This window comes from Monodelphis domestica, chromosome 8 (genome assembly GCF_027887165.1).
Source record: "Monodelphis domestica isolate mMonDom1 chromosome 8, mMonDom1.pri, whole genome shotgun sequence".
NCBI classification, from domain to species: domain Eukaryota; kingdom Metazoa; phylum Chordata; class Mammalia; order Didelphimorphia; family Didelphidae; genus Monodelphis; species Monodelphis domestica.
Window position 1 is genome coordinate 135,478,472 of NC_077234.1, and position 26,165 is coordinate 135,504,636.

At 32.3% G+C, this 26,165-nt stretch overlaps 1 protein-coding gene across 2 annotated transcripts in view; it reads left to right on the forward strand.

Annotated features, from left to right (window-relative positions):
- NDFIP2 (Nedd4 family interacting protein 2) overlaps window positions 1–19,828 on the forward strand; it is a 118,298-nt gene extending 98,470 nt beyond the window's left edge. For both annotated transcript variants that reach the window (XM_007501494.3, XM_007501495.3), the window contains 4 exons: window positions 10,845–10,969; window positions 13,903–13,969; window positions 16,676–16,781; window positions 18,246–19,828. In XM_007501494.3, the coding sequence (XP_007501556.1) occupies window positions 10,845–10,969; window positions 13,903–13,969; window positions 16,676–16,779 (296 nt within the window). In that variant the 3' untranslated portion in view covers window positions 16,780–16,781; window positions 18,246–19,828. The remainder of the gene's footprint in view (window positions 1–10,844; window positions 10,970–13,902; window positions 13,970–16,675; window positions 16,782–18,245) is intronic.
- Window positions 19,829–26,165: the final 6,337 nt, after the last annotated feature.

Consider the following 26,165-nt stretch of genomic DNA (forward strand, 5'->3'; position numbering starts at 1 on the left):
TTCCCCCTTTTAAAGAAAAGAACTTTGCTTTGGAATCTCCTAGCTAAGACTCTCAAGGCCTCTTTCTCAGACATTTATAGTACTTTTGTTACTGGTTTCATTGCTTCTCATCTCTCCATTTCAGTACATCTTTCACATTGCTACTAAAATAATCTTGGCACAGTTCTCACCATGTTACTGATGTGTTAAAAAACCTTCAGTAGCTTTTGCTGTTGCCTCAAGGATAAAATACAAACTCTTTAGCCCAGTATTTAAACTCTTCTATATTCTTGATTCCAGTCAGCCCTTCTTGGTCTTATTTCTTATTACTTTTAATTTTGTTACATTCCATTTCCACTTCAGTTGAACTTTTACTTAAATACTGTCACATATGATTTTGCTTCTGCAGTATGTCATACTTGGAGAGCACTTCTTTACTTTCAACTATCAGTACCCATATTTTTCTTCTGAGAGTTTCAAATCAGATAATTTATCTATGCAGCAGTCCTGGTTCCTCCCAGCTTTTGCTCTCTTCAGTTTTTCAAAGAACACTTTTGACACATACCACTTTTGTCTCCATTGATATCCTACTTTGTTTCACAATGTTTGAATGTCTTATCTTCCTTCCTTTACCTTCTTTCAATAAGATGTAAACCTCTTGAAGTATGGACCTGTTTTGTTTTTGTCTTTGTTATTCCAGAACCTCACATAGTACCAACTCATCTTAAATGTAGTAAGCACTTAAAAAATGATCCTTTGGACTGAATTAGGCACAGAATTTCTATACTTTTAATTTATTTACTATGGCTTTTACCTCTTACACCTATATTTTGTCTGTATAGTGTATATATATATATTTTTGAGTACTTGGTAAATATTAATATATGCTAGAGAGTTGAGAGAAGTCTAAAAATCTTTGATTAGCATCTATTACAGGTTCCTACAATTTAAAATATTTAAAAGATATTTTTGATGTTAATACATGCTTTTGTGTCATAGTGAATATGTACTTCTTCATTTCTTATTCTTTTTCTTCCATTCACTTTCTCTGCCATCGAGCAAGATAATATGGTACAGTGGAAAGAACATTGGCTGTGGAGTTAGAGGACCTAGGTTCAAATCTTTCCTATAATGCTTACCATTTGCATGACCTTGGGCAAGTACACGTATTCCATAGGTTCACCTTACATTGGAATTAATTCAAATCTATTAGAATAGAGGTAGACTAAATACATTGGAAGGCTGCACTGAACCATAACAAATTGCAAAGACCTACACAGAGTGCTCTTTGACATTTGAGGCTAGTATATTTTCACTGAAAGATTTGGCATAGTGCCTGATTTCCCATCCTAAACTTTTATTTTTCCTCAGGCCAGTAATTTATACTTTACAAAATAGTTTCTTCTGAAGTGTGAATTAGAATATTGCTAATTATGTAAAATCCTGTTAAATTTCATAATGTTTTTATATAGGGGTAACTGCAGAAGTATGCTTCTTGTAGCATTTACAGGAAAATATATAGCTCATTTAAGAGTTAGCAACTAGTTTTTTATTAATATACATAAAACTAGGTAGGTTTGATGTGTGCTAGTTTGAAATGGTTGGAAGTTTGAATTAAAAAATATATCCAAAATCAGCTTTTATTAATTTTTCAGGCACATATAGTAACATAATTAGTATAAGAAATTATTTTCAAGTAAAGATTATTGAGGTCTACTTTTATTAAGATTGAATAATTGGTAACCATATATAAATGGGGACTTCTAAAATGCTTTAAATTAGGTAAGTTAAACATTTAGTTTAAGTAACTTCCAATATTTTTTATATTACTATTTAGCACATTTCATTTGTATAATATAGAAACAAACATCTGCTTATCTTTGGTTGAATTATTACCACTTTAAAATTAGGAGGTTCTGAATTAATGACATTTTGTTTTACTGGAGAATAGGTTCTGAATTTGTATCTGTGAAGTAGTTTCAGAAAGTATCAACTCTTCTATCTGCATTTAAAGGAGTTATTCAATTTAAAAATTCTATTAAGTGTTCAAAGTAAACCATTTCCCTATGGGTTTATGATAGTTATACATTATTTCAAATCCATCACTTGGGATTACTGGTTACTACTCCTCCCCCACACCCTAACCTTTGAGGGTTTCTTTTGAACATCTTAAGGCTCCTCAGTATCTAGTGTTGTTGGAGTTACAACCATTTGTAAGTATTGTTGGGACTAGCTTGGGAGTAATGACTTCTAACAGCTACATGATTTTTCTCAGTCCTTGGTTTAGAGTACAATAGCAAATCCAATTTATTGTAATTTGTGTTTTTTTTTATCACTCAGAGGGACATGGTTAAGTAATCTGTTGCCTTTATTAAACTCCTACTGTGTGTCAGATACTGTGTTAAATAAGGGGGTTACAAAAGCGAGATAGTCCTTTTCCTTAAGGCCTTTACATTCTATTAGGATATAACATATTCTTTGATAGCTACATAGGATACACACACACACACACACACACACACACACACACACACACACACTGTAATGATGGCTGCAAGATAGGAAATTGGAATCTTGCATGAAGGGCTTGAGTGGCAGAAAACATTGGTTGGAGAGCAAAGCATGCTAGAAAAGGAAAAGTGACCTGGGAAAGATCCAGATGGAACTCTTGGCTTTTGAAGCTGAAACTTTGACTAAGCAGGATGTGTTTTCCTAGCTGATGATCTCACCAAGAGCCAGAAGGAGACCAATTCTGTTTCAACATCCAAGTTTCTTCTGCAGAGCTATTATCTGTCTGACATCTCTAACAACATCCCTATGGAGGAGCAGATCCCTCAAACCCCGAGGGGGTGCCATGGACTCACTGAAGGGGGAGCCTGGCTCTCTTTCCCCTCCAGCCCTCCTGCACCTGCTTTATAGTTTCCTTTAGAGTTTCCTCCCTCCCTCCCTCTCTCTCTCTCTCTCTCTCTCTCTCTCTCTCTCTCTCTCTCTCTCTCTCTCTCTCTCTCTCTCCCCCATATATATATATATATATATACATATATATATATATATATATACATATATATATATTTAATAGTTTGGATAATTTAGTTGGGGATCTGGCCAGAGAGACCTAAGGCAGCTATAAAAAGCTACCTTAGCCAAGGACCGTATTAGGAAATAATTAGGGATAGAGTCCCACTTTCTACCTCTCAACTTGCCTTTGATTTAATCATTAAACACCTAAACCGCAGTCAGATTTTGTCAAGCATCTCGGTTTGAACTTGAGAAAGTATCTGAATCAAGATTCAACAGAGACCCATCAAGACCCTCCCCCACTGAGTCAAAACCTACCAAGACTTGTCTCCGGATCCCCTCTGTACTGGGGAATCTGAGGTTATCCCTGGGTAGATTTTATAGGGGAGACCTTTCTTCATCTCTCCATCACCCTTTCTCATCAGGGAACCCTGAATTACCTGTATAGCAGCTATCAACAGCCTCACTCAGGGGAGGAGAAAGGAGAGTAGGAACCAACCCATCTACACTTCTATTCTCCTCCACATTAAGTTCCTTCTCTATATTCTCCTTGTGAACTCCATTAAATACCAGCAAAGAGAGTGGAAAGGACCTTTATTATAATCCTGAAATTCACCATTATTAACTACACACACACCCACACCTATGCCTATGTCCATCTGTATCTTGTGTATGTGTGTATATATCAGTGCTTTGCTAGCATTGGCTTAGAGTGGATTGGTAGTAATCTGGGACAGTAACATAGCTCTTTGTTGTTTTATTTTTAATTTTATGTGTATGAAAATTGCTTTTTTTCATTCCTTTCTTGTTTGTTGATATGTTTCAGATGGTGCAATTTCTTATTGTTCTTGAGATGGTTTTAGAAAAAGCTGAGTTTAGCTTGAAACATTCCCTTTACCATATTAACTGCCCTATGATATAGTTTAGAAAGAACCCCTTCAAAAATAGTTGTTTACACACTGGATAAACTTCAACTCTGAAGAAATCTTATTTATCCAGGATGTCCAATCCTTCTGGATTATTGATATGTTAGTGTTAATTAACATATATATGCATAAGTTATTATTACAACGTATAGTTGGATTAGGCTAGAATAAAAATAGTGGTTCAAGGAATTGATAAAATATTTCAGAAATACTGAACTTTACTAGATATGCAATACTACGTAGAGATAGATTTGCTTATTTTGTTTAGTGCCTTTATAGCAGCTGCCATTTATCTGGTGCCTTAATGTTTTCATATGGCTTTACACACTTTATTTCGTTTGGCTTCACAACACCTCTGTGAGGGAGGTACGTACTGGAGCTTATTTTTCACTTCATTTTAACAGAGTAGGAAATTGAAGTTCAGATTGTTTAAATGACTTTTCCATGATCACATAACTAGTAAGTATCCCTAGGCAGGAGTCGGCCAGACTTCTAGTTCTTTCTATCATACAAAACTCTTATGACTACAAAAGAGTTTGGAGTGAAATAGGAACTATCTACTAATACAGTTCAGAAATGAGTAATGTAAGATGAATTATATGACTTGTGTAATATTTACTTGTTTTTGTCAATGCAGATATCCTTCAGAAATGTATAGTATATAATTACATATCATCCTCAGATACTATAATTTAATTTTCTTTTCCAGATTACTTCTCTTCTTCCTTCTCTTTTCCTCTTCTCCATGTCTTCTGGACCATTCCCTTTGCCCTAGTGATCCAAATCTATAATCTGTTCAAATAGTCTCTCTTCTGAGCATTAGTTCACTATCACAAACCACCTATTAGATCCATAAGCATCTCAAACTTAACAAGTCAAATATACTACTCTTTCAAACTTTCTTATTTTGGTCAAGGATATCATTATCCTTCCAGTCACCTAACTTTGAAATGGTTTAGCTATCCTTGATTTCTTACTCTTAATCCATAGATTGGTTGCCAGGTTTTTTTTTTTACTTCTATTATATTTATCAGGTATATCTCCTTCTTTCCACTCATAAGACCACCTCCCTAGTTTACTCCTTTATTAGTTCCCTTTGGGCTCATCGGAGATGAGTAGATAGAATCTCTTTACTGAAAAACTATAGAAAATTATTAATATAAATCAGATACACTAAGATAATTATATTAGTAATAAAAGTGAATATTTATAAATATTATTTTTCAGAGATCATCAGGGCTTTGGTCAAAGACAAATTCCAAAATATCTCTTTTAACTAATTTTGAAGTTACCATTTAAAAAATGTGTCATTAACGCATTGTAGAAAGATATATTTGAGATACAATAAGGACTGGAGTCAGGTATAGACGTATTTATTTTTCATAGAGGAGGAAATGATTTTCCTTGTTTTCTACCGGAAAATTGTGCTATCAACATTTCTCAAAAAAAGTTATGAATCTAGAGAGGTGTGTGTGTGTGTGTGTGTAACTTCAGTACCTTGGATGCACAAAAATCATTAGATTATAGCTGAAAAACAATTTATAGAATTGAACTTTATAGCATTTATGTAATTCTAAATGGAAGAAGGGGGGAAAAACCTTATTTTATATTTTGTCCTTTAGATTAAAAATAAATAGTTCTTATCTACATCTTCGACCCTGGGTTTCATACATCTATATCTCCTCTTTGTCAAACTCATGCTTTTATTATCTTATTTGAGAAATCTTTTCTGTCTCTTACTCTTGTCATATAGTTAAGTAACTTAGAGTGATAAGGCTATCATAAGAACAGATGACTATTTGTGTATTATAAAGGGGAAAAGGGGTTATTTATTAAGAAGATTGGACTGGATTATATTTAAATATAAGGTTGCTAGGAATTTAATTTATTCCAAAGAGATTTATTTACAAAATATAGAAAGAATGAAGTAGGAAATGAGAGAGAGGATAGGGTAAGATATCTAGCCTAAGCAATAAGTAATTTACTCCCTGCCCCTGGCTCAACCCTGGCAGGGTGAGTTAGTCCTTAGGACCTTGGCAAAACCAAGGACCTGAGGAAGTCTCTCTCAAGAGGTAGGTCTCTCCTGAGGCTAGTTTTTTCAGTAAATCCAGGAAAGGAGTCAGCCTTTTCAGTCACCACAAGGAAGAGATTTAAGAACAGCCTCACCAGGAACATGGTCTCAGGTACAGGCAGCAGATTCTTCTCCAGTCTCCCCAGAACTCCAGAAGAAGCCAAAGTTCAAGTGGAACTTCACTCAGGAAGTTGTCACTCCCTTTTAAAGACACTTTCTTTAGTGTCATTTCCTGTGTCTTTCCCTATTTTTATGTCTACCAATCACAGTTGAAGTTTTGCTTTAGGACTGCCCAGGGACAGTCAATTTAATTCTGATTCGTCACCCACGATTGCACAGGTGGGTCACAGGCCTCTCCCACTCAAGTGTGAATGGGGTGTTTACTCCTTGGGTGATTAAATCTAAAAATAGGCAGGGGTTAAATCTTCACAATCAGGGGAGAGTTAATTTATTTCATTTTCACAATCAGGGGAGAGTTAAATTTAATCTTCACAATATCCTTGTTTAACTTCTAAGTTAATTCTAGATTTAAACTTGGTGTATGATTTTATGGTGCCAGCACTCCTTGCTCATCACTTTTCAGGGGGCATACACAAAATTTTCTTTCTCTCACAAAATACCTTGAACAACGAAAAAAGTAAGGATTTAATTATTATATGGGGGCATGATTTTACTTTTCTTGTCTGCAGGTAAAATTTATGATTAAATTATAAATACCAACAAAACACAAAAGACTTGTGTCAACCATGAGTTATATCCCTTTGTTCTTTTTCTTCATTTTCACCTTCAAGGTCTGAGAGTCATGATGGCAAACCTATGGCACATGTGCCAAAGATGGCATGCAGAGACCTCTCTGTAGGTATACATGCCATCGTCTGCCAGAGTTAGTTACTAGAAATGCAGAGGGACTTGGATTGGTCTTCTCCCTTCCCCCCTACACCCTACTTCCCTGCCCCTTGGCCTAGCACCCCAAAGGAAGTGTTTCCTCCCTCCCTTGAGTGGAATGCTGGAGCCACATCCTCCCATCTCTCCCTCCCCTATCAGATATCAAGGGCTAGGGGTGGGGGAAGGCTGGCACTTGATCTTTTGAGGGGCAGGGCATAGCATGCAGTCTGGGGCAGGGACAGGTCACAGCACATGATCTCCTAAAAGGTTCACCATCACTGTCTTAGAGCACGTTATTGTATATCCCTCTTGACATTATGGTTACTAACATTGCCATTTTTTAATCTTTAGTTAGTCAATTAGCATTTAGTAAGTGTCTAATTTATGCCAAGTATTGTGCTAAGAGTACAAAGGCAGGAAAAAAAAGAAAAAACAAAACATCAGTTCTGATCTCAAGGAACTCAGAGTCTAAAGGGGGAACCAAAATACGGAAAAAGGGAGCCTATAATTTAGATTCAGAAGGGAGAAAGAAGTCCATGGCTTCCTTCAGTAGGAGTAGATATTGCTGATCTCTCTTTTTGCTGCTTTTTGATGGACTGGGGCATGGGAAGAGATTTAAGGTGGGACCTCAGACTAATTTCTACTAGACTGCTTAATAGTTTCCCCAGAAATTCTTGTCAAAAAGGAGTTGCTTCCTAGGTAATTTCTCATTGAGGGTTTATTAAACAGTGAATTATTGAGTTCAACTGTTTCTTATTCTTTGTATAGGCTGTCTACTGTCTACTGATCAGTTGTTGTTGTTTTTCACGATAGGGATAAAAGACTCGAGCTGTAATTTCATTGTTTTATGTAGTGAGTGATCTTTATACTTTACTAATTAAGATTAGCATTTTCTTAGTGTTGTAGTTTTATGGAGTTGCCTAGAGCCTTGAAAAGTTAAAGTGACTTATCCAGAGTCATACAACTAAAGTGTCAGAACTGAGACTTAAACTCTGATTTTTTGGATTAAAAACTAGCTCTTTAAATGTCATACTGTTTTTTTTTTTATCCAAAACTGAATGAATTTTAATAATTACTTCCTTACAATAGAATTTGAGGTCTCAAAGTGCTTCATATATATCTTCTTTCAAAACATAGCCTTCTACACTTCAGTCTTCTTACACCTTATTTCTAGACATATACTCTTTGATCCAGTCACATTGGCCTCCTGGATACTTCACAACAAGCCACTCTATTTCTCTACATAAGGCAAACTCTCTGACTGTCCCCCCATGCCAGCAAATATTTTTTCTTCCTCTTCTGCTCCAACTACTGATCTCTCTAGCTTCCTTTAAGTTCCAACTAAAATACCACCTTCTTCTGGAAGTCTTTCAAAATCCCTCTTAATTATAGTACCTTCTCTTTGCTAATTATTTACTATTTATCCTATGTATCTCTTGCTTTGTATAGATTTACATGTCTCCCCTGTTAGATTGAGGGCAGGGACTGTCTTATCTCTTTTTATATCCTCATTGTTTATCACAGTGTTTGATATATTTGTAAGCATTTAATAAATGATTATTGATTGATTGATTTCCCTTGGTATTCTACATCTTCCTTCAAATAAATTTCATTATTCTTTTACCTTATTCTGTAAAGCATCCCTTTGTTAGTTGGTGGCATGGTATTAAATCTGTTGATTAACTGGTAGTATTGCTTACTCTATCCTTAACAGCATGGATACTTTGCTAATAGAGACAGAATAATAATTTATTTGATAGATTGAATTTCAGTGAATACATATTAAGTGTCTGCTATTTATACGACTCTTGACAATATAAATGTGAATATGATGTGGTTCTGTCAAAAAAAAGTATCACCTCAGAGGAGAAACTAGATATATCTAAAACAAACATGCTTCAAAGGAGGAATTCAAAATTCTATGAATTGAGAAGAGAAGAGATTTCAGAAATAAAGAATATTTAACAAATTTTGATATTATCCTTGCTTTAGTAGAATGTTTGTGATCAACAAGTTATGTAACTAAAATTATATTTCATAAGGTGGTTTTTATATGTTGTTTGGTGACTACAGATTTTATCTTATTTTGATGGAAAATAGTTTTGGGTCCAGAAAGTATTGTGTATTTTATTCAAAGTGTGCAGATGGTAATAATATATAAAACTTCACATAGTTTCTATAGAATGAGAAAACAAATGATCACACACTAGATGAAAACATTTGGTCATATATTTGTTCTGTTGACTCACCAACTAGTTCAGCATTTCTCAGTCTAGTTCCACATAATAATGGGATCTTACATGGAACAAAAAGTAAGGTTAATGATATTATCTGTCCCATTTAGTTCTAAGTATAAAGAATACATAAAATTATAGACTCTGGCATACTGATATAAAAAGTTAAGTAAATATTAGTTACATTTAATAAGTTTTCAGTTAATAAGTAGCACTAAGTTCTTACTATTCTTTATCCTATCTCATGACTGTATTTTGAATCCCAGAGTTGTTCTTGTTGAAAATGCTTCAGTAAACACATCAATCTAGTTAATTTATTAATATTAAAGTTAACCTTTAAGTTAGTATATCAGATCACACTAGAATTACCTCCATCTCAGACCCTCTGCTTGCAAGACTGGGTACCAAAAAGTTCATTTTTATTTTATGTGTGATTTTGGCCCGAGATGGTAGTCTTACACGGTAGCCATTTCTAGCACATGAAGCATCAAACTGTAGCATGCATGAAATAAGCCAAGAGAAAGAGTTTTAGGATGAAACCAAATCTTTAAAGTTAAAACACATTTCAGGAAAAAGCCAGAATCTAGACTAGGTCAACTTTAATGGAGAATTATACTTAATATAGAAATGGAAAGCCATTTATGTAGAGATGAGACTCCTCCTTTCCCTATACCCCAAAAATATGGGAGGAAATTTTTAAAGGTTTTTGAATTAATTGTAATGTTAAACTTTATGTTACAGTTTTATCTATATTTTGAAATACTTGGAGTTTGGCAGAATTCTGTTTCTGAAAATCCTGGGCTGTCAAAATAGAAGAAAATTCTGATCTTAATGTACTTTCATTTATTCCCATTTTTCCTTCTTTTCTTTAGCCTCTACAATTTTTGTAGCTCACTTTCAAGTCTAATCTTCCCATGTTCAACATATAAATTCTATTTAAATAATTTTTAAGTACATTAATTTAGGCTTCACCAATTCAGAATTCCTGATAGTTCCATCTGAACTAGGACTTTGTTTTTACTTTTTGTGTTATTCATCAAAGAAATAGTTTGTCAAACAGATAAATAGTTTAAGGAATATATTATGTCATGTTTAATCTGTTTATGAGAATAAACTTTATTCTATTGATAAGTAGACATTTAATGTGGTAATTACAAAAGAATCAAAATTCAATAACGCAAATTGGGAACATTCTCTCCCTGACATCACTGTGTTTTATTTAAATTTTACTGTTATCTATTTTTAAAAGTAAAATGATGGCCTTTTAAATTGTTCTATGGCAGAGTAATAGGTGGCTTGGTGGATAGAGAATCAGACTTGAAAGATGGGAGATTGTGGGTTCAAATTTTAGCTCAAACGCTTCTTGCTTTGTGACCCTCAGCAAGTCACTTAACTCCCATTGCCTTTGTCCTTATTGCTTTTTTGCCTTGGAAATGATACTTAGTATCCATTCTGGGACAGAAGACAAGTTTTAAAAAATGTTTCAAGGATTCATATTTTTCAATTTGAAAGACTTCTAAAGATTATAAGACTTGCAGTGTTAACATATATGTTCATATGATTTCATGAATGCTTGAATTAAAAAAACTTTCTGGATTTTTTTGTGGTTTTCCTTGAAAACTAATATTTTTGAATTTTCATGAATACAAATTAAGATTATTAATAATAAATATTCCTGACAAATGTGTTAATTTGGTTTGCCTTAAGAGGGATGATTTCTCTTTCCTGTAGTGGCATTTATTTTCAACTGGATTGGATTTTGTTTATCCTTTTGTATAACTAATACCATTGCTGGAAGATATGGTGCCATTTGTGGATTTGGCCTTTCATTGATCAAATGGATCCTCATTGTTCGGGTAAGTTTCCTTTAGGAAAATTACTTGGTAAAAGTGTGGAAAAATGAATCAATATTTGGTCATTTTATCAATATATTAAATGATTATTTTGACTTTTTCTTGATCTTTATAAGGTTTTATAGGATCACAAAGATGTGGATAGTTTTATGGTTTGGTGAAATAAAAGCATAGAATTTTAGTGTTAGGAGGGTCATCAGAGGTTATATATTCCATTATCACATACAAATGTTATTTTATTCCATTGTTTTTGTTGTTGTTGTTGTTTTAAATTTGGAGTTTTTTTCTCCCTTCTTAATTTTTGAGATTGTTTGTTTCTAAGTGGTTTCATGTAATGAAAATAGTATTGGACTTGTGGCCAGTTCTGGATTGAGTTTTGCCTTATCCTTGGGCCACATCAATTTAAGTCCACTCTTTGAACCTTAAATTCTTTAGGTATAAAATGATGATAGGATATTTTTGTCACTTCGTAGGCCTTTATTTTTGGCTTTGCAAATTATGAAGATACACAAAATGACAGCAACTTTTTCCCTCATGTTCTAATGAAAGTATTTTGTTAACTATATTTTTATAAATATGACTTGTCGTTTAGACTTCTTTAAGATCTATAAGGATTGAAAGTGTAAAACTTTGAGAGTTTATAAAACTGAACAACTTTTCTCTGTAGGAAATCCACTTTCATAAAATGTTATATAAATTTCTTCAAATCTTGTAACTAAATGACATAACATAAAGAGTAAGATGGATTTTTTTAAGGAAATTTAAAATCAAGTCTTATGATTTGGTTCAAGGAAGTCATTAAGAAATATTTTTAAAATCTTTTGATATATAAAGTAATTACTAGCTCTTCTCACATTTCCTAATTTCTTAGTGATGATATATTTTTGCCAGTTAGTAGAACTGACCTTAGAAAATAAAATAAATTTCTATGACCGTTGTTAACATTTTTTATAGTCCAAATTTTTCTTAACCAAGGCTGTGTTAAAGACCATGACTAGTTAGTTTTATATGTAAGTAACATTGTTCTGCAGATGATGTATTTAAGTTAATAAAAATTCTGTTAATACCATAAACTCAGCACTTTTAACTTCATTGTTGCAGAGTGTGTTGCCTATCCATTTTTTATCTGTTTTTGGGATTTAAAGGTAATTGAAGTTACCACTTAAAATAAAGAAAAAGACAATGTTTTCTGGGTGAATCCTAACTGTTCTTAGTCTCTCTCTTCTGGTGGCACTCATCATTGGGTAGCATTTAATGACCTAAATATGCTACATTTTAATTTTTTTTTGTTTTTTGGCATTTTATTTATTCTTTAACTTTCCCTAATTAAAAAAGAAAAACATGTTTGATAATATTTGTCTGAATAGAATTGCCCAGGATCTGTTACTATTTAAAAATTTTCCCTCCCTTAATACAAACAGCATACTCCTATCTACAAGTATATTTAAAAGGAGAAGTAAGGTTAAAAAAAAATAATTCCTTTTATTTTGGAAGGAAAGCACAGGGAAATACAGGATTTCAAACTTTTTCTTATCATGCTTCAAAAGCATTTTATTTCTTAGGTCAAGATTAGAATCCTTTAAAGCACTGATAAAAACTTGGTTTATTTTTCAATTGAATAATACCTTAATATTTTAGAGATCTTTTACAGTGTATCCATAGATTATGTTCCCATTTTTAGTGAATATTCCTTCCCAGTGGTGATGCCTTTTGAAATTTGTTAACATATTCAGCATTTCTAAAATTGTATTTTAAAGACTTTAGAAAATAGCACTAAACAATTAGAAATAATTGCTTGTAAAGTTGGAGACATAGTCTTCTAATTAGTTTCAGATTGGAGTGGAACACATTCTGGTTATGACTGGATATAAATAAATGTAATTTATTTTGGAATCCAATGAGAATATATTAAATATAAAAAATTCTTCTAAGCTAGCTCACATCTTAAAGGAGTAGTATCAGAAGTGCATTAAATATAATTAATCTACTTCTAAACTTCTTTTTAATAATTGCTTAACAAAAAGCCTAAAGTGTTAGAAAAAGGAATACAAAGTATCTGAAATAAGATCTGTGGACATTTGATTAGATTGGATTTTTTTTTTAAACCAGTGAAGCATGTAGTCTGGAGTCTGGTCAAGGAAAAGATACCTGTCTCCAATAGCATCACACCCTGCCCTCCAGCTGCCTGTTCATATTCCCACATCACAGAGAATATAAAACTGTCTACCATGGTCACTAACAGGAACAGTTGAAATGCCACTTCAAGGTTCATTTAGCTGCGCTCAGCTCACTGCTGGGAACTGAATGCTGGAGCATCTAGTTTGAAAATGAAAAGACTTTAATGAGTTGGGGGTCTTTATGTGACTAGTATTCTTGGCAGCGATTAACAGTAGGGGGTGTACAGAAGGTCAAAAGCTCTTCTTTTGAGGGGTCACCAGAACATCCCCATCTGATAAGATTAAACTAATGTGGCTTTTGGTGTTAATATCTAAAGCAGCGGGTTGCTGCAGTGTTTGGAATAGTAGTTGTGGCTTTGAGAAAAACTGACATTGACTCTTTAATGGAAAAAAATGTTTGATTCAGATAAAGTATTTGCTTACTTTCTTATTAACATCTAAATTGCTTTTATTTTCTAAAACACTAAAAAATTAGATTACTCTTGCATAAAAGATAATTTTCAAATGCCTATAGCTTTATTTGTGTCTCTGGGTGTTTGCACATGTGTGTATATGTTTGTATGTGGTATATATGTATATAAAAATCTAAGCAATTATTGTTCCTGTCACCTCTGTTCCCGTCTACTTTTTTTTTTTTTGCATTATATGTTAAATTAAGATTATGTGGATGGGTAGAAAAGCTTTCCCCACAATGTTTTCTTGGGCTATCTTATTTTCATATTTAATTATCACTTAATTTTATTCACATTCTTTTCATAGTTTTCTGATTTTTTTACTGGATATGTCAATGGACAATACTGGCTTTGGTGGATATTTCTTGTCCTTGGTAAGTTTACTCTTACATTTAATGATATTACAGCATGTTTTTGTGTAATTTTTTTAGCATGTTAACTCATTGGAATACTGTATATTTGACCCTTGGGTCAAAAATATAATACATAGTCAAAATGATTATATATTTTCTTTCCATTAAGTACCTGGTTTATATAGGTTTATAACAACCCTTAACTCTTCTTGAATTCACAAATCATTTCAGTGGAGTGATACTAATTTCCATTGATTAAATTTGGAAATTACATAATTTATGGAATCAGCAAAGGACCAAATGATAATTTTGTACCATATAACTTATTTGAAATTATAATATAAATTTAACTTAAAAAAAGGTGTTAACCTTTAACACTCTTGTCTTATATAAAAACAGTCTTTAAAGATCTTAGAGGAAGTTAAGATGTGGGGGGGTATGACTAATTTCGGATGTTATATCTGTCCTCTTGTTTTTGAATTATGGAAACATCCTTGTTGCCTTTGAAATGCATACTGCATTAATCATTACTCAGTCAGGCATAGGGAAAAGCTTCATGCCTGCTGATCACAGCGTTTCCGTTCAGTAGTCTTCTTAAAAAGTCTGTCTTTTCATTCATGTTAAAGAGCTTTATGGATTTTCAATTTTTGCCTCCTTGGTTCCGTATAAGTTATAGAGGACTTACATGTTAAAATCAGATGCTTTAAGGGGGTATAGTTTTACTTCTATATTTGTAGTAGTATATGATATTAAAGAGACAAACATTTATTCTTTTATCTCATAGTAACTAGTTGTAATTAACACCTCTAGGATTATAACAGAAAATGGTGTTTGCAGTTCAGTAGGTGGCACTCTTTGTGTACTTATTTAATCACTGGTGATAGATCTTTAGGATCAGAAGAAGCACAGGTTCTTGGTAGTTCATTCTGTTTGATAGAGATTAGTAGTGGTGTTTAATTTTTAAAAAATGTAACAAGGTTATCAATGTGGTGTTTTCATGACAATTTTACATTAATTTTTTCCTAACCAAAATGTTCATGTATTTGAATAGTGAATAGCCAAGCAAAGGAAATAGGAGATTTCTGCTAAGTATTTGAGTGTAGTAAGTGACTACATTTGATTATATCTTTGGGTGCTGTGGAGGTTAGAAAAAACTTTAGGGGAACATTGATAGGGTCATGGAGTGAAGAGAAGTATCCTGAGATCCAAATCACATTTATAAGGTTTTGTGTAAATCAAGGTCATAAAAACTCTTTTTACTCATGATGGAATTATCCTCCAAATATGATATGGAATGTAGGGGAAAAGTAGCAGCTAATTGTTACTAAACAGTGGTCATCAATGGAATGACTTTTTAGAACAAAGACTTTGCTTGATTTTTGAGTGAGGAAAAACATACCTTAGTAGCAGTAAAATAATATTTCTGAAACCACATCAACCAAAGTAGAAATCTTTACAGAACATACAGTCACAAACTTTTTTTGCAACACTCCTACACATCAATAACTTCAGCATTGTCTTTGAGTAGTGTCTGAAATATAATTTTAGTGGGGGGATCAGAAATGGAGGTAATTACAAATATGGGAAATAGATGGGGTACTTTTATTATTTTCCTAAATTGACACCACTTGTTTTGTCATCATTTCTTTCTGTCTGTTCATCCTGTGGTTGTATCTGTTTTTGCCTTATGTGAATTTTTAATATTATTAGGCTCTGAGGTACCTTTCTGATTTTTGACTCACTACTTCCCCAGAATCTTTATCCCCTACTGCATATATCTTCCGCTTCACCATCCCACCTTGTTGTACCTATTATAAATGTTTGCTGGAGAATTAAATGATGCTTACAAATCCTCAGAGTACATATTTTATACTGGGAGAAACTATTTTACAGAGAGAAATATTTAAGCTCTCTTAATAAGTCACAATTGACTTAAATTTCCAAAGCATCTTACATAGCATTTACATGTTCTTGCCTTTTAACTATTCGTAAATTTGTCTGCTATATGCCATTTCAAAGTACTACCATTTCTAAATGCTGATCATTGAGTGACCAATAATTTGAATGTGTAATTATACATCTCTAGACAAGTATGTGCATATAGTAAAAATCTTACTAATCTTTATAAAATAGCATTGATTAATAGCAATATGCTTTAATATATCTATCTTGAATAGGCTGAGCAAATTACTTCATTTTATATCCCATAAATATACTTCTGAAAAGTTGTCTGTGAATGGGAACTTTTAAAATTGAATAATTTAAAGTACATTAGGGAATTTAGCTATAGAAGGAATCTTAAGGCAAACTCCCTTTAAAAACAAATAAACCATGTTTTACCTTAGGATATAAGTATGGACAAAAGTTTGGTATGTTTCTTTTTTTTCACTTAACTTTAGGAACTCTTAATTCAATGTGATTGAATTGATATAGCATAATGGTATGTTATATTACTATATAAGTTAAACACAAAGCTGTTTAAATTTTTTATCCTTTTACTTTATATAATGATCTTACCACAATGAGATTAAAGTTCATTATATATTTCTTCATGTTAAAGTTAACATAGTAGTAAAATTTATTTTTTAAATGAACTTTTGTAATTGAAATACTCAGATTAACGCTTAAACAACAAGATTTTAAGATGTACTTTATAGTTAAAAAATTTTTTTTTCTATCAAATATGGGATATGTCTCAGATGTAAATGATGTTATTTTAACTTGCAGGCCTCCTCCTTTTCTTCAGAGGATTTGTCAATTATCTTAAAGTCAGAAACATGTCGGAAAGTATGGCAGCTGCTCATAGGACAAGGTTTTTCTTCTTGTATTGATGGTAAGGATAAGTTATGAATCAACATATTTATTTAGCTTACTTCTATTGAATTCAATAGTATTCTTACTGGCATTTAATACTTAAACCAAGTGGAAGCTATTAGATAGTAGATATTTTAGATAATTTTTATTAGATATATATTAGATAACTTTTAGGCTTTTACTATGTAAATAACATAAAAGCTTTCATTTTTCATTTTATAACTTCAAAATTTCATACTTGCTTAAAAAATGTATAGATTCTAGTTGACACTTAACTAATATAATCAGACTTTCTTAAATAGTCTTTAAAGTTTGACCATAGAAGGAATATGATATAATCAGAACAGCAGTTTTGAAGTCTGAAAAGCTATAACAAAATTCTTCCACAGAAGGTGTGTACATTTTAGATAGAACTATAAAATCCATACAAACATCTGGTATAAAAACATCTGTCATTGGAAAATAGAATTGTCACATACCGATCTTAAGCAATCTGGATTAAAGAAGAAATATTGAATGAGTAAAATAGAAATACTGTTGCTTACAAAGTAAACTGTTGATTTACATAAAAGTTTAAAGAAACTATGCAAATAAAAATATATAAAGAAACATTCTCCCTCTCACCCTGACTCACTTACAAAGTCTCCATTCTAGATATTGAAAGAACATGAAAATATATTTTTTCTTTTCCTAGGAATAACATTTTTTTCCACATAGAATATAATAGTAACTTCAGATGAAGGCTATAACTTTTCTCTTTGCTACCTCTAATAAGTCTTTTAAAAATATGCATACTTGAAATTTAGAAATAGTTCTAGTTTTTTAAAGCATATAATGTAGGAAAAGGAAACAATAAATTTACCTCTTTAAGTAAGAATATAAATAAATGTAAGCAGCTTTAGAATTACTATAATCATTCTATCATAAATTACCCTGAAGTATGGTTTGTGATACTGATATTACTTCATTGATGTCAGTAATAATTTGTCCATAAGATTATGTAATTTGCCTTTGCCACACCTTTTAATGTGTTCCATTTTATATTTTTTCTCTTGAAGAGAATGATAACCATTCAATATTTCTAGACACAAAGTGAAAATGAGTTTTAATGTCAAATTAAATTTTCCCTAAATCGTTTCACAGTGGTGAGAATTGGGTGAAGGCTTATTAAAAACTTGAAAACAGTTGCAAGGATTGGCATCATCATTTAATTCTTCACTAGTGTTAAGTATTTTAAATAATTGGCAAAGAAAATGTCAACATTTGAAATTATCTTTTTTTTTTTGCCAGTGGACTTATTCTGTATAAAATTTGGACTGTGAAAAAATACCATGTCATTTTTATGGTCAAAACTCTCCAATTATTCTGATATTCTTTTATATCTTTGGTATTTAGTGTGAATAACTTTTTAAAAATGTGGTGCTATCATAAATTAACTCATTAATTTAATAAATTTTATGAATGATCCTCTCTTTATCCCTAGACTACATCGACCAGACATTCCTTTCCTATACCAATGTGAAATTTCCAGATGATCTGTAAGCTTCCAGCCTAATAGGATAGAAGACTACTAACAACAGAAGACCAATTAGAGAAGAAAATAATTGAATGACAGGGTGGTTTATTCTTAGATGCCATTTCTGTTCATTCTCTGAAATATTTGTTACCTTTGTTATTTGCACATTTGCATATGTTTCATTTATAAGGAAAGAATTCACATGAAAAAGCAACTTGTGTAATAGAGATAAGGTGCAGTTAGACTTGGTTATTAATCAGTGTTCATGTACCTGAAAGACTTGAGTGGTAAATTCTCTTTATAAGCATGTATGTACCACTGATATAGTAATCTGAAGTTTATTTGCATAAAAATTAAATTTCCTTACTTCAGATTAGGTAGGTCAGACTCTTAATTAATTTTATGGATAATAAATTCATCTAGTAATTATTCATATAGAATATCATTTGTTATAAAGTTTTCCAGAACTTGCATTGTTGATTATTAGAGGAGTTGTCAAGTTTTGACCAAGGTATTGCTTCATCCACTAAAAACCCTTTCCCTCTGTAAATAACCATGCATTAATTTCTTTTCAGACTACTTTCTTGTAGATTATGTCTAAATCTTTTCCTATTCATTTTAAAACCATTTACCTTTAATAAATATGGTATGTATGTAAATTTATAGACAGACCTATAGATAAATATAGATCTTTTAGGTGTTAATAACATAGATTATTTTGGAACAGAATTTCAGAGGGGATTAGTGTACCAAATGACTATTTGGATAAGTTTTCTTTTGAGCTTCAATGATAGCTAAAGAAGTAACTTGGTTTGTAGTATGATCCATATTATTTGAGCAAGAGTTTGTTTTCGGTATTAACATCACATCTGATCTATTAAATTAAATTTTTTGAAAATTATTTTTGAATTATGCCAGTCTCATTTTGAGATAATCCTAAAAAAAGAGCAGTCTTGATAGATGTAGATGTCTTTTTAGTAATAAGGAGTTTTCTCTTTAGTTGTTTATTTAAGCTCAGCTAATAAGTAAAAACCTTCAATATAAATAGCTTCTTGCTTCATAGTAATAGTGTTAAGTTTTGAGAAAATCATCTCTTGTAGCTAGGTGTATAAAACTTAAGAATATTACCAATGGTCTTTGTGCCATACTTTTAAGAATTCACCCTCTCAGCCATTATCAACATAACTGGAATCCAGGTTTTCAGTCATAGATAAATGTATTTTGCACCTTTCAAAATAATTTCTCATCAGTTTTTATTTTTTAAATTATAATTTTATTTTTTAATGTTAGAAATGGTGGAGTCTGTGTCAAATCTTCAAAATTTAACTTTATATCTATATGAGACCTAAAAATGGCACATATTGACCATATTATTCTTTGAAGGCTACTATAAAAAGTGAATATAACTTTTCAGAGAGAAATATGCTTTCTACTTGATGAAATACAATTTATTGTGTTTAGTATCTTTTGAATTTCATCTTTATACTCTTCTGTTTTTCCCCATTATCTTTATGAATGGCAAATAAAAACATATAATTTTGTTTTGCTAATTGAGACTTCTGTTTTTGACTTACTCATGTTCTTTTGCATCCGTCTACATGCCTTAAATATTTGGCAAATAAAATAGAAAATTTGGCAACTAAGATATAATTTGGATTGTAAGTTAAAACAACTGATGGTTTACATTTTCCTCTCCCATTCCTTTTAATATTTAGAATTTATTTTCTGAAGACTTGATTCTTTTGCCTATCACAAAAATTGTCTAGAAATGTAGGTAAGGTTTTTTTGTTTGTTTTAGGCTTGATTAGCAAGTTGAGCTAAAAGCCAGGAACTTTATCAAAATACTGCGTTTCAATTCAATTTTTCTTCAATTTGCAATCTGTTCTCTGAATGTGGATTATCATTTTCTGGCCAACATCAAATACTACCTCCATGTTTAACTCTTCAGTGCTAAATCTGTATTAGGTTAAAGTTTACATGTTATCTAAGCCTCTTTAGTTGGTGTACAGTGTTGTGGTAGCCTGAAATATTATAATCAGGAACAAGAGAGTAGGGACATCATTTCCAAAGGCATAGCAATTTCTTCCAGATGTATCAAAGAGCTGCATATTTCCTTGTTATTTCCTGTGAGCTTGGATAGGAGCAACTCCCCCTGTGTTTTAGGAATACCTTACCAGCTATGCCTTCTGCCTTAAAACTTGGAAACCAAAAACCATATCATATTATTATAAAATGAGGTGAAATTATTTTGAGTGGACACAGACTAACACTTGGAAGTTAGTTAAAATTTCCTTAAAATTTTTTCATTATTTTTGTATATATTTTATACCTTCACATGACAATATTTTAATGTCTACATCGTATGCAATTTGTGTAGGTCATTCAATGCCCATCTCACTAAAATCTAGCATGGGACAAGGAAAGTGTTGTAGAATTAGAAAAATTCTGCTTCTTATGCTTAATCCCTATGTGACCTTGGGCAAGTCACATGGCCCTTCTGGGCTTCAGTTTCCTCATTTGTAAAGTAAGGCAATTGGACTTGATCTCTCTGACACTTAACTCTCTAAGTCTGTTATTTTCTCCTTACCGATGGTCTCATCTCTCTTCTTTTAGGAACTTAAATTTAAATGATTGAAATTGATTTGAGAAAAATTTCATCATGATGATTGTCTGGATATTCAAAGCATTTCTAAATCCTAGCTAGTTCCCTAATTTTTGTTGTAAGCAATATTTAAAACAATGAACTTTTAGTAAATAAAAAACATATCGAACATTCTCTTAAGGTTCACTATATTTGATTTCTAGTATCTTTCCCCCAAAAAAGTTGATATTCTTTTAAAAAAAAACATTGAAGTGCAATGAGTGGTGGGTTTGGAGTTAGAGACCCTACATGCCAACCTTGGCTTTGCCATCATACTTGCTATGTTATCTTGGTCAAATCCCTTTATTTCTTTACTCTTCAGTTTCATCTGTAAAATGAGAGTATTGGATGAGATAATCTTTTAAGGTCCCTTCTGTCTGAAAATCTATGATTGTTCCTTCTCTCCACCTATCCTATTTGACTTCGGACAGGAAGCCACAATTAACTTAATGAAACATTTATGATTAGAGTTTTAAAAATTACATTAGTTAGCATAATTACTCAACTGGAGTTTGTTAAGTATTTCTTTGTGCCAGGTATTTTGCTGGGGTGAGAGGAAAGAGGGAATACAAAGCTATCTAAAACCATATAAAACCCTCAAGGACCTTACATATGAATGGAATTACTTAATGATGGGAGAAAAAAGATGTAAATAATTTGGCACCTAAAAGGTGGATACAGAGTAGAAAGAATATCATTTTGGAAGGGAAAACTCAAGTGCTTGGGGGAAATGCAAAGGTTGCATTTGAGCTGAATCTTGAAAGACAGACAATGCAAAGACAGAGATGGGCAAAGGTGTTCAAGGAGTAGAAGTTAGGTGTTAGACTGGAATCATAATCATGGAATGTGTGGAGGGGAAAACAAAGTGTGAAAAGATTGGAAAGGTAGGAAGAAGCCAAGTTATGAAGATCCTGAAGTGCCAAACAAAAGACATTCTCTCTGATCCTAAAAGTAATCGAGAGCTTCTTAAGTATAATGAGTGGATGATGAGGAGTGGGAATGTAGGACATGACCAGATCTGTGCTTTGTAAGAAAATAATTTTTGCAGCTGTGGAGAAAGGATTGGAATGGGAAAGACGAGTAGGGCAACTGACCAGAAGAGGACTGTTGCAAAAATTTTAGTTATATTGAATGAGAGTCTGAACTAAGGCGGTTTCTATATAAAGAGGGACATACCAGAGATGTTGTGAAGGTGGAAATAAGATTTGTTATGGTTTTAGGTAGGTGAGGTGAATGATGAGGTATTGAGGATTCTGAGATTGTGAATTTGGGCAACTGTAGGGATGGTAGTACCTGGCAGAAATTGTTTGGAAGTTTGTACAAGTAGAACATCTGAAGAAAAGATAATTCCATTTTGGACATCTTGAGTTTGGAATGGCCCGTAGATAGTTGGAGATTCATAAGAGGCATTCAGGAGGGAGATTAGGGCTAGATATATAGATCTGGGAATTGTCAATAACTAAATGCATGAAGATTGATGAAATCATCAGGGACAATAATATATATAGAAATGAAGACATATGTGGAAATAATTTAGGAGTAAGAAATTATCTGACTTTTGAAAATCTAATTGTATTTTGACATAACCATGAATTCCATACAGGAGGATAATATAATTTCATACTTATCTAACTTTTTTGGTAAGTCTCTTTCTGGAGTGTGTATGTGATTCTTATGGCAGGATTTATAAAACTTAACTTGATGCCTAATGTTATTTAATAATTACTTTATGTCTATATGTCTTAGAGAACTGTGATAACTGTATATTAGGTTGATGTGGAAATAGAGTGAGAAATGTATGAAATAAGAACCCTTTTGTTAGTATACTTTGTGGATATAGGAAAGGCCTTTTATTCCCTTTATTAAAGAAAAAATAAAACCCTTTACTTCTGTCTTAGAATCAGTACTAAGAATCAGTTCTAAGGGAGAAGAGTGGTGAAGGTTAGGCAATTGGGGTTAAGTGACTTGTCCGTGGTCACACAGCCAGGAGGTGTTGAGGCCAGATTTAAATCCTTATAATTCTCACTCCAGGCCTGGCTCTCTATTGTGCTCCCGTGCTGCACCATTCCGATTATTTAAAAAAATGTTTTTGTTGATGACTTTAAAAAGTCATTGTCTCATCCTACTTACTCTCTCCACCCTTTTTTTTAAAAAATATATTTTATTTGATCATTTCCAAGCATTATTCGTTAAAGACATAGATCATTTTCTTTTCCTCCCCCCCACCCCCCATAGCCGACGCGTAAATCCCCTGGGCATTAGATGTTTTCTTGATTTGAACCCATTGCTTTGTTGATAGTATTTGCATTAGAGTGTTCATTTAGAGTCTCTCCTCTGTCATGTCCCCTCAACCGCTGTATTCAGGCAGTTGCTTTTCCTTGGTGTTTCCACTCCCATAGTTTATCCTTTGCTTATGAATAGTGTTTTTTTCTCCTAGATCCCTGCAAATTGTTCAGGGACATTACACCGCCATTAATTCTCCACCCTTTTAATAAGTAAATATGGCCAAGCAAAACAAAACACATTTACTGTGGGTAAATACATACATTTCTTTCTGTACTGCTAGCCCTCTGCCTCTCTGCTGAGCAATAGAATACATGTTTCATCATCATTCCACAGAATTTCATGATTGGTCACTGCAGAGTTTTGAATTCTTTGAGTGTTGTTTACTTGTATGTTATTAAGGTCATTTTGAAAATGAGCCTACTTATTTTACTTTGCATCCTGTCCCTTGCATAAATATAGGAAATATGACATGGAGGAATATTCCATTTGCAGAAAACAATTCAAAGATAGAAAAGAAGGCTTTCTGTAGGAGGATTCAGATGAGGGAAAATAATTCAAAGATAGGTTAATATTTTTTCAATGCTTTACAGTTGCAACATGCTTTTACCTATATTCTCATTTAATTCTAACAATAATCCTATCAAATACTGCATATTCCATGCCTATTTTACACTTGAATAAACTGAGAATTATTGAGGTTGAATGACTCATTGAGTATATTTAACTAGTAAGTATTAAAGGTTGGCCTAAAACACAGGTTTTCTGACTCCAAAGACCAGTGTTACTTCCACTGTACTTGCCACTCTTATGTATGATGTTTTATAGAGAAGAAATCTGCTTTCTCCTGAGGCATTTAACCTCAATTACATGTTTCAAACCTTGAACCAAATGTTTATTGTACTGTATATAATGTACATGACTTTGCTATGTCTAGGAAATCATCTATATTTGTGCCTGTAGAAATCACTGAAGATCATTAAAAATTAAGCTGTAGCTTCCTAAAGGAAAGATAAAACTAAAAAGTCGCATAACATAATTCTTAAGTTTATACTTGGACTTGCAAAATGAATACTTTTTACCCGGATATGTATACTCTGGAAGAATACTGACTTTGTGAATGTAACTATTAATGGTACTCTAGATACAAAGTTGCCATTAATTCAGGTTTTCATAGAGACAATGGGTAACTCTAATCTGTTTGTTATTACTTAAAATGGAATAATTTGGTATTAATATTAAGATTTGTTTTGCTTTTATTCTCTTGGCTCTTTTGTGTCGGAATTCTTAGAATAATAAGAGTTTTGGAGAGTTGGGGCAGAGATGTTACACTTTGGTTCTTAACATGGTTATTGAACTCATAAGCAAGACTGACACCAGTTTCTAGAAATGTGTATAAGTCCATATATTAGATGTATGTCTGTTAGTATGTAGAGGGATTTTTGTTGTAATTAAAAAGGATTCTTTGAATTTAGAAAATCTAGTTAGATTTAAAGGGAAAATGGGAAAAATAGGAAAGAGGTTCTTAACCATGTGGATATATATACGTGTGTGTACACATGTATATGCCTACAAATACATAAAAGGGGCAAAACAAAAAATAAACCATACTTACATTTAAAGTAAGACACCCCCCCCCTTTTAAGAGAACACAAGGCACTGTAATTAATATTTCAGTTGGTTTTGTTTTGAAGGCTGTGGAAGTGAGAATCTTATCTAAAAATTCATTCATTTTTGTCCTTCCCAGCACCCTACCCATGCATACCTTAATATGATCTCATTTAAACCTTTTGATTTTTAAAAGTGGGATCCTCCTGATATGTGGATATCAGTGCTATGGTTTCTCATTGATTGATTTTATGGCCTTTCGTTTATTGTACATGACAACTTCAGCTTGATTTCAAACCAAAATATGTTTTGCCATCTCCAATATGTTCAGTTTGTAGTAATTCTAGCCTTTTAAAAGTCTTCCCAATAACAGTATTGTCTCTTTTATTTATGTAATTTCTTCATTATTATATGACATATCTTAAAATTAAATACCTATGTAGTATTTCAATGTCTATGCAAAAGTGATTCAACTTTTGCCTTGACAGAGTCCTGTATGTTTGTGGTGGTAATTACTTGCATGAATATAGAACTCTTCTGGCAAATGACAAAGAAAATAATTCTAAAGAACTTTAGTCAAAATAATGGCTATCATGAAGAAACTATGCAAATATACTATTGAAAACTTGTAGTAATTTGAATAAAGTATATTTATAATAGTTATGGACCCTTTACAACCTCTAAATATTTGTGACAAAATTAAATTAGAAATTCTAAACTCTGCAGGCTCATTTTGCATTTCTTAGTTGGCTAAAATTAGGTTTACTTATATACTCTCATAAAAGCAAAATTTGATGGGCCAACTTCATGTTATGATGCATATTGGTACATATATAAGTATTCTAATAAAGTACCTTCTTAGCACTCTTCCGTCTGCTGCTCCATACTGTCTTCTGTGCATGCTACGTCACTTCCTCTCCCCTCTCCCCCATAGAAAGAGCTGCAAAGCACTGCTCTTCATCAAATTGTCTCACATGTATAAGTATTTTTCTTTTTCATATTGTTTGTTAACATTATGTTTAGTGAATGATAGAAAGAAGAGCATCATTGACTAGACGTCTGTATGTACTTTTTCTAGATCCTATTTACTTTTCTTATATATTTTTGTTTTATCTAAATTAAATTTGATTTGAGCACAGTTATCTTCCACAGTTTCCTTAGATTCTATATGCTGACTTTTTTTTTTTGTAGCCTAAAAGAGTTGTAAATTTCCAAGGCATCTGGTATTTTTAAGGATGAGATGATTTATGTTATTGGTGAATAATCAAAGGGTTTTAGAATTTATCATTTTAGAGCACAAACTATTTCTTTGGTTGTCAGCTTTACCTAAAAAGTTGAAACTTTTTGTAGAAACT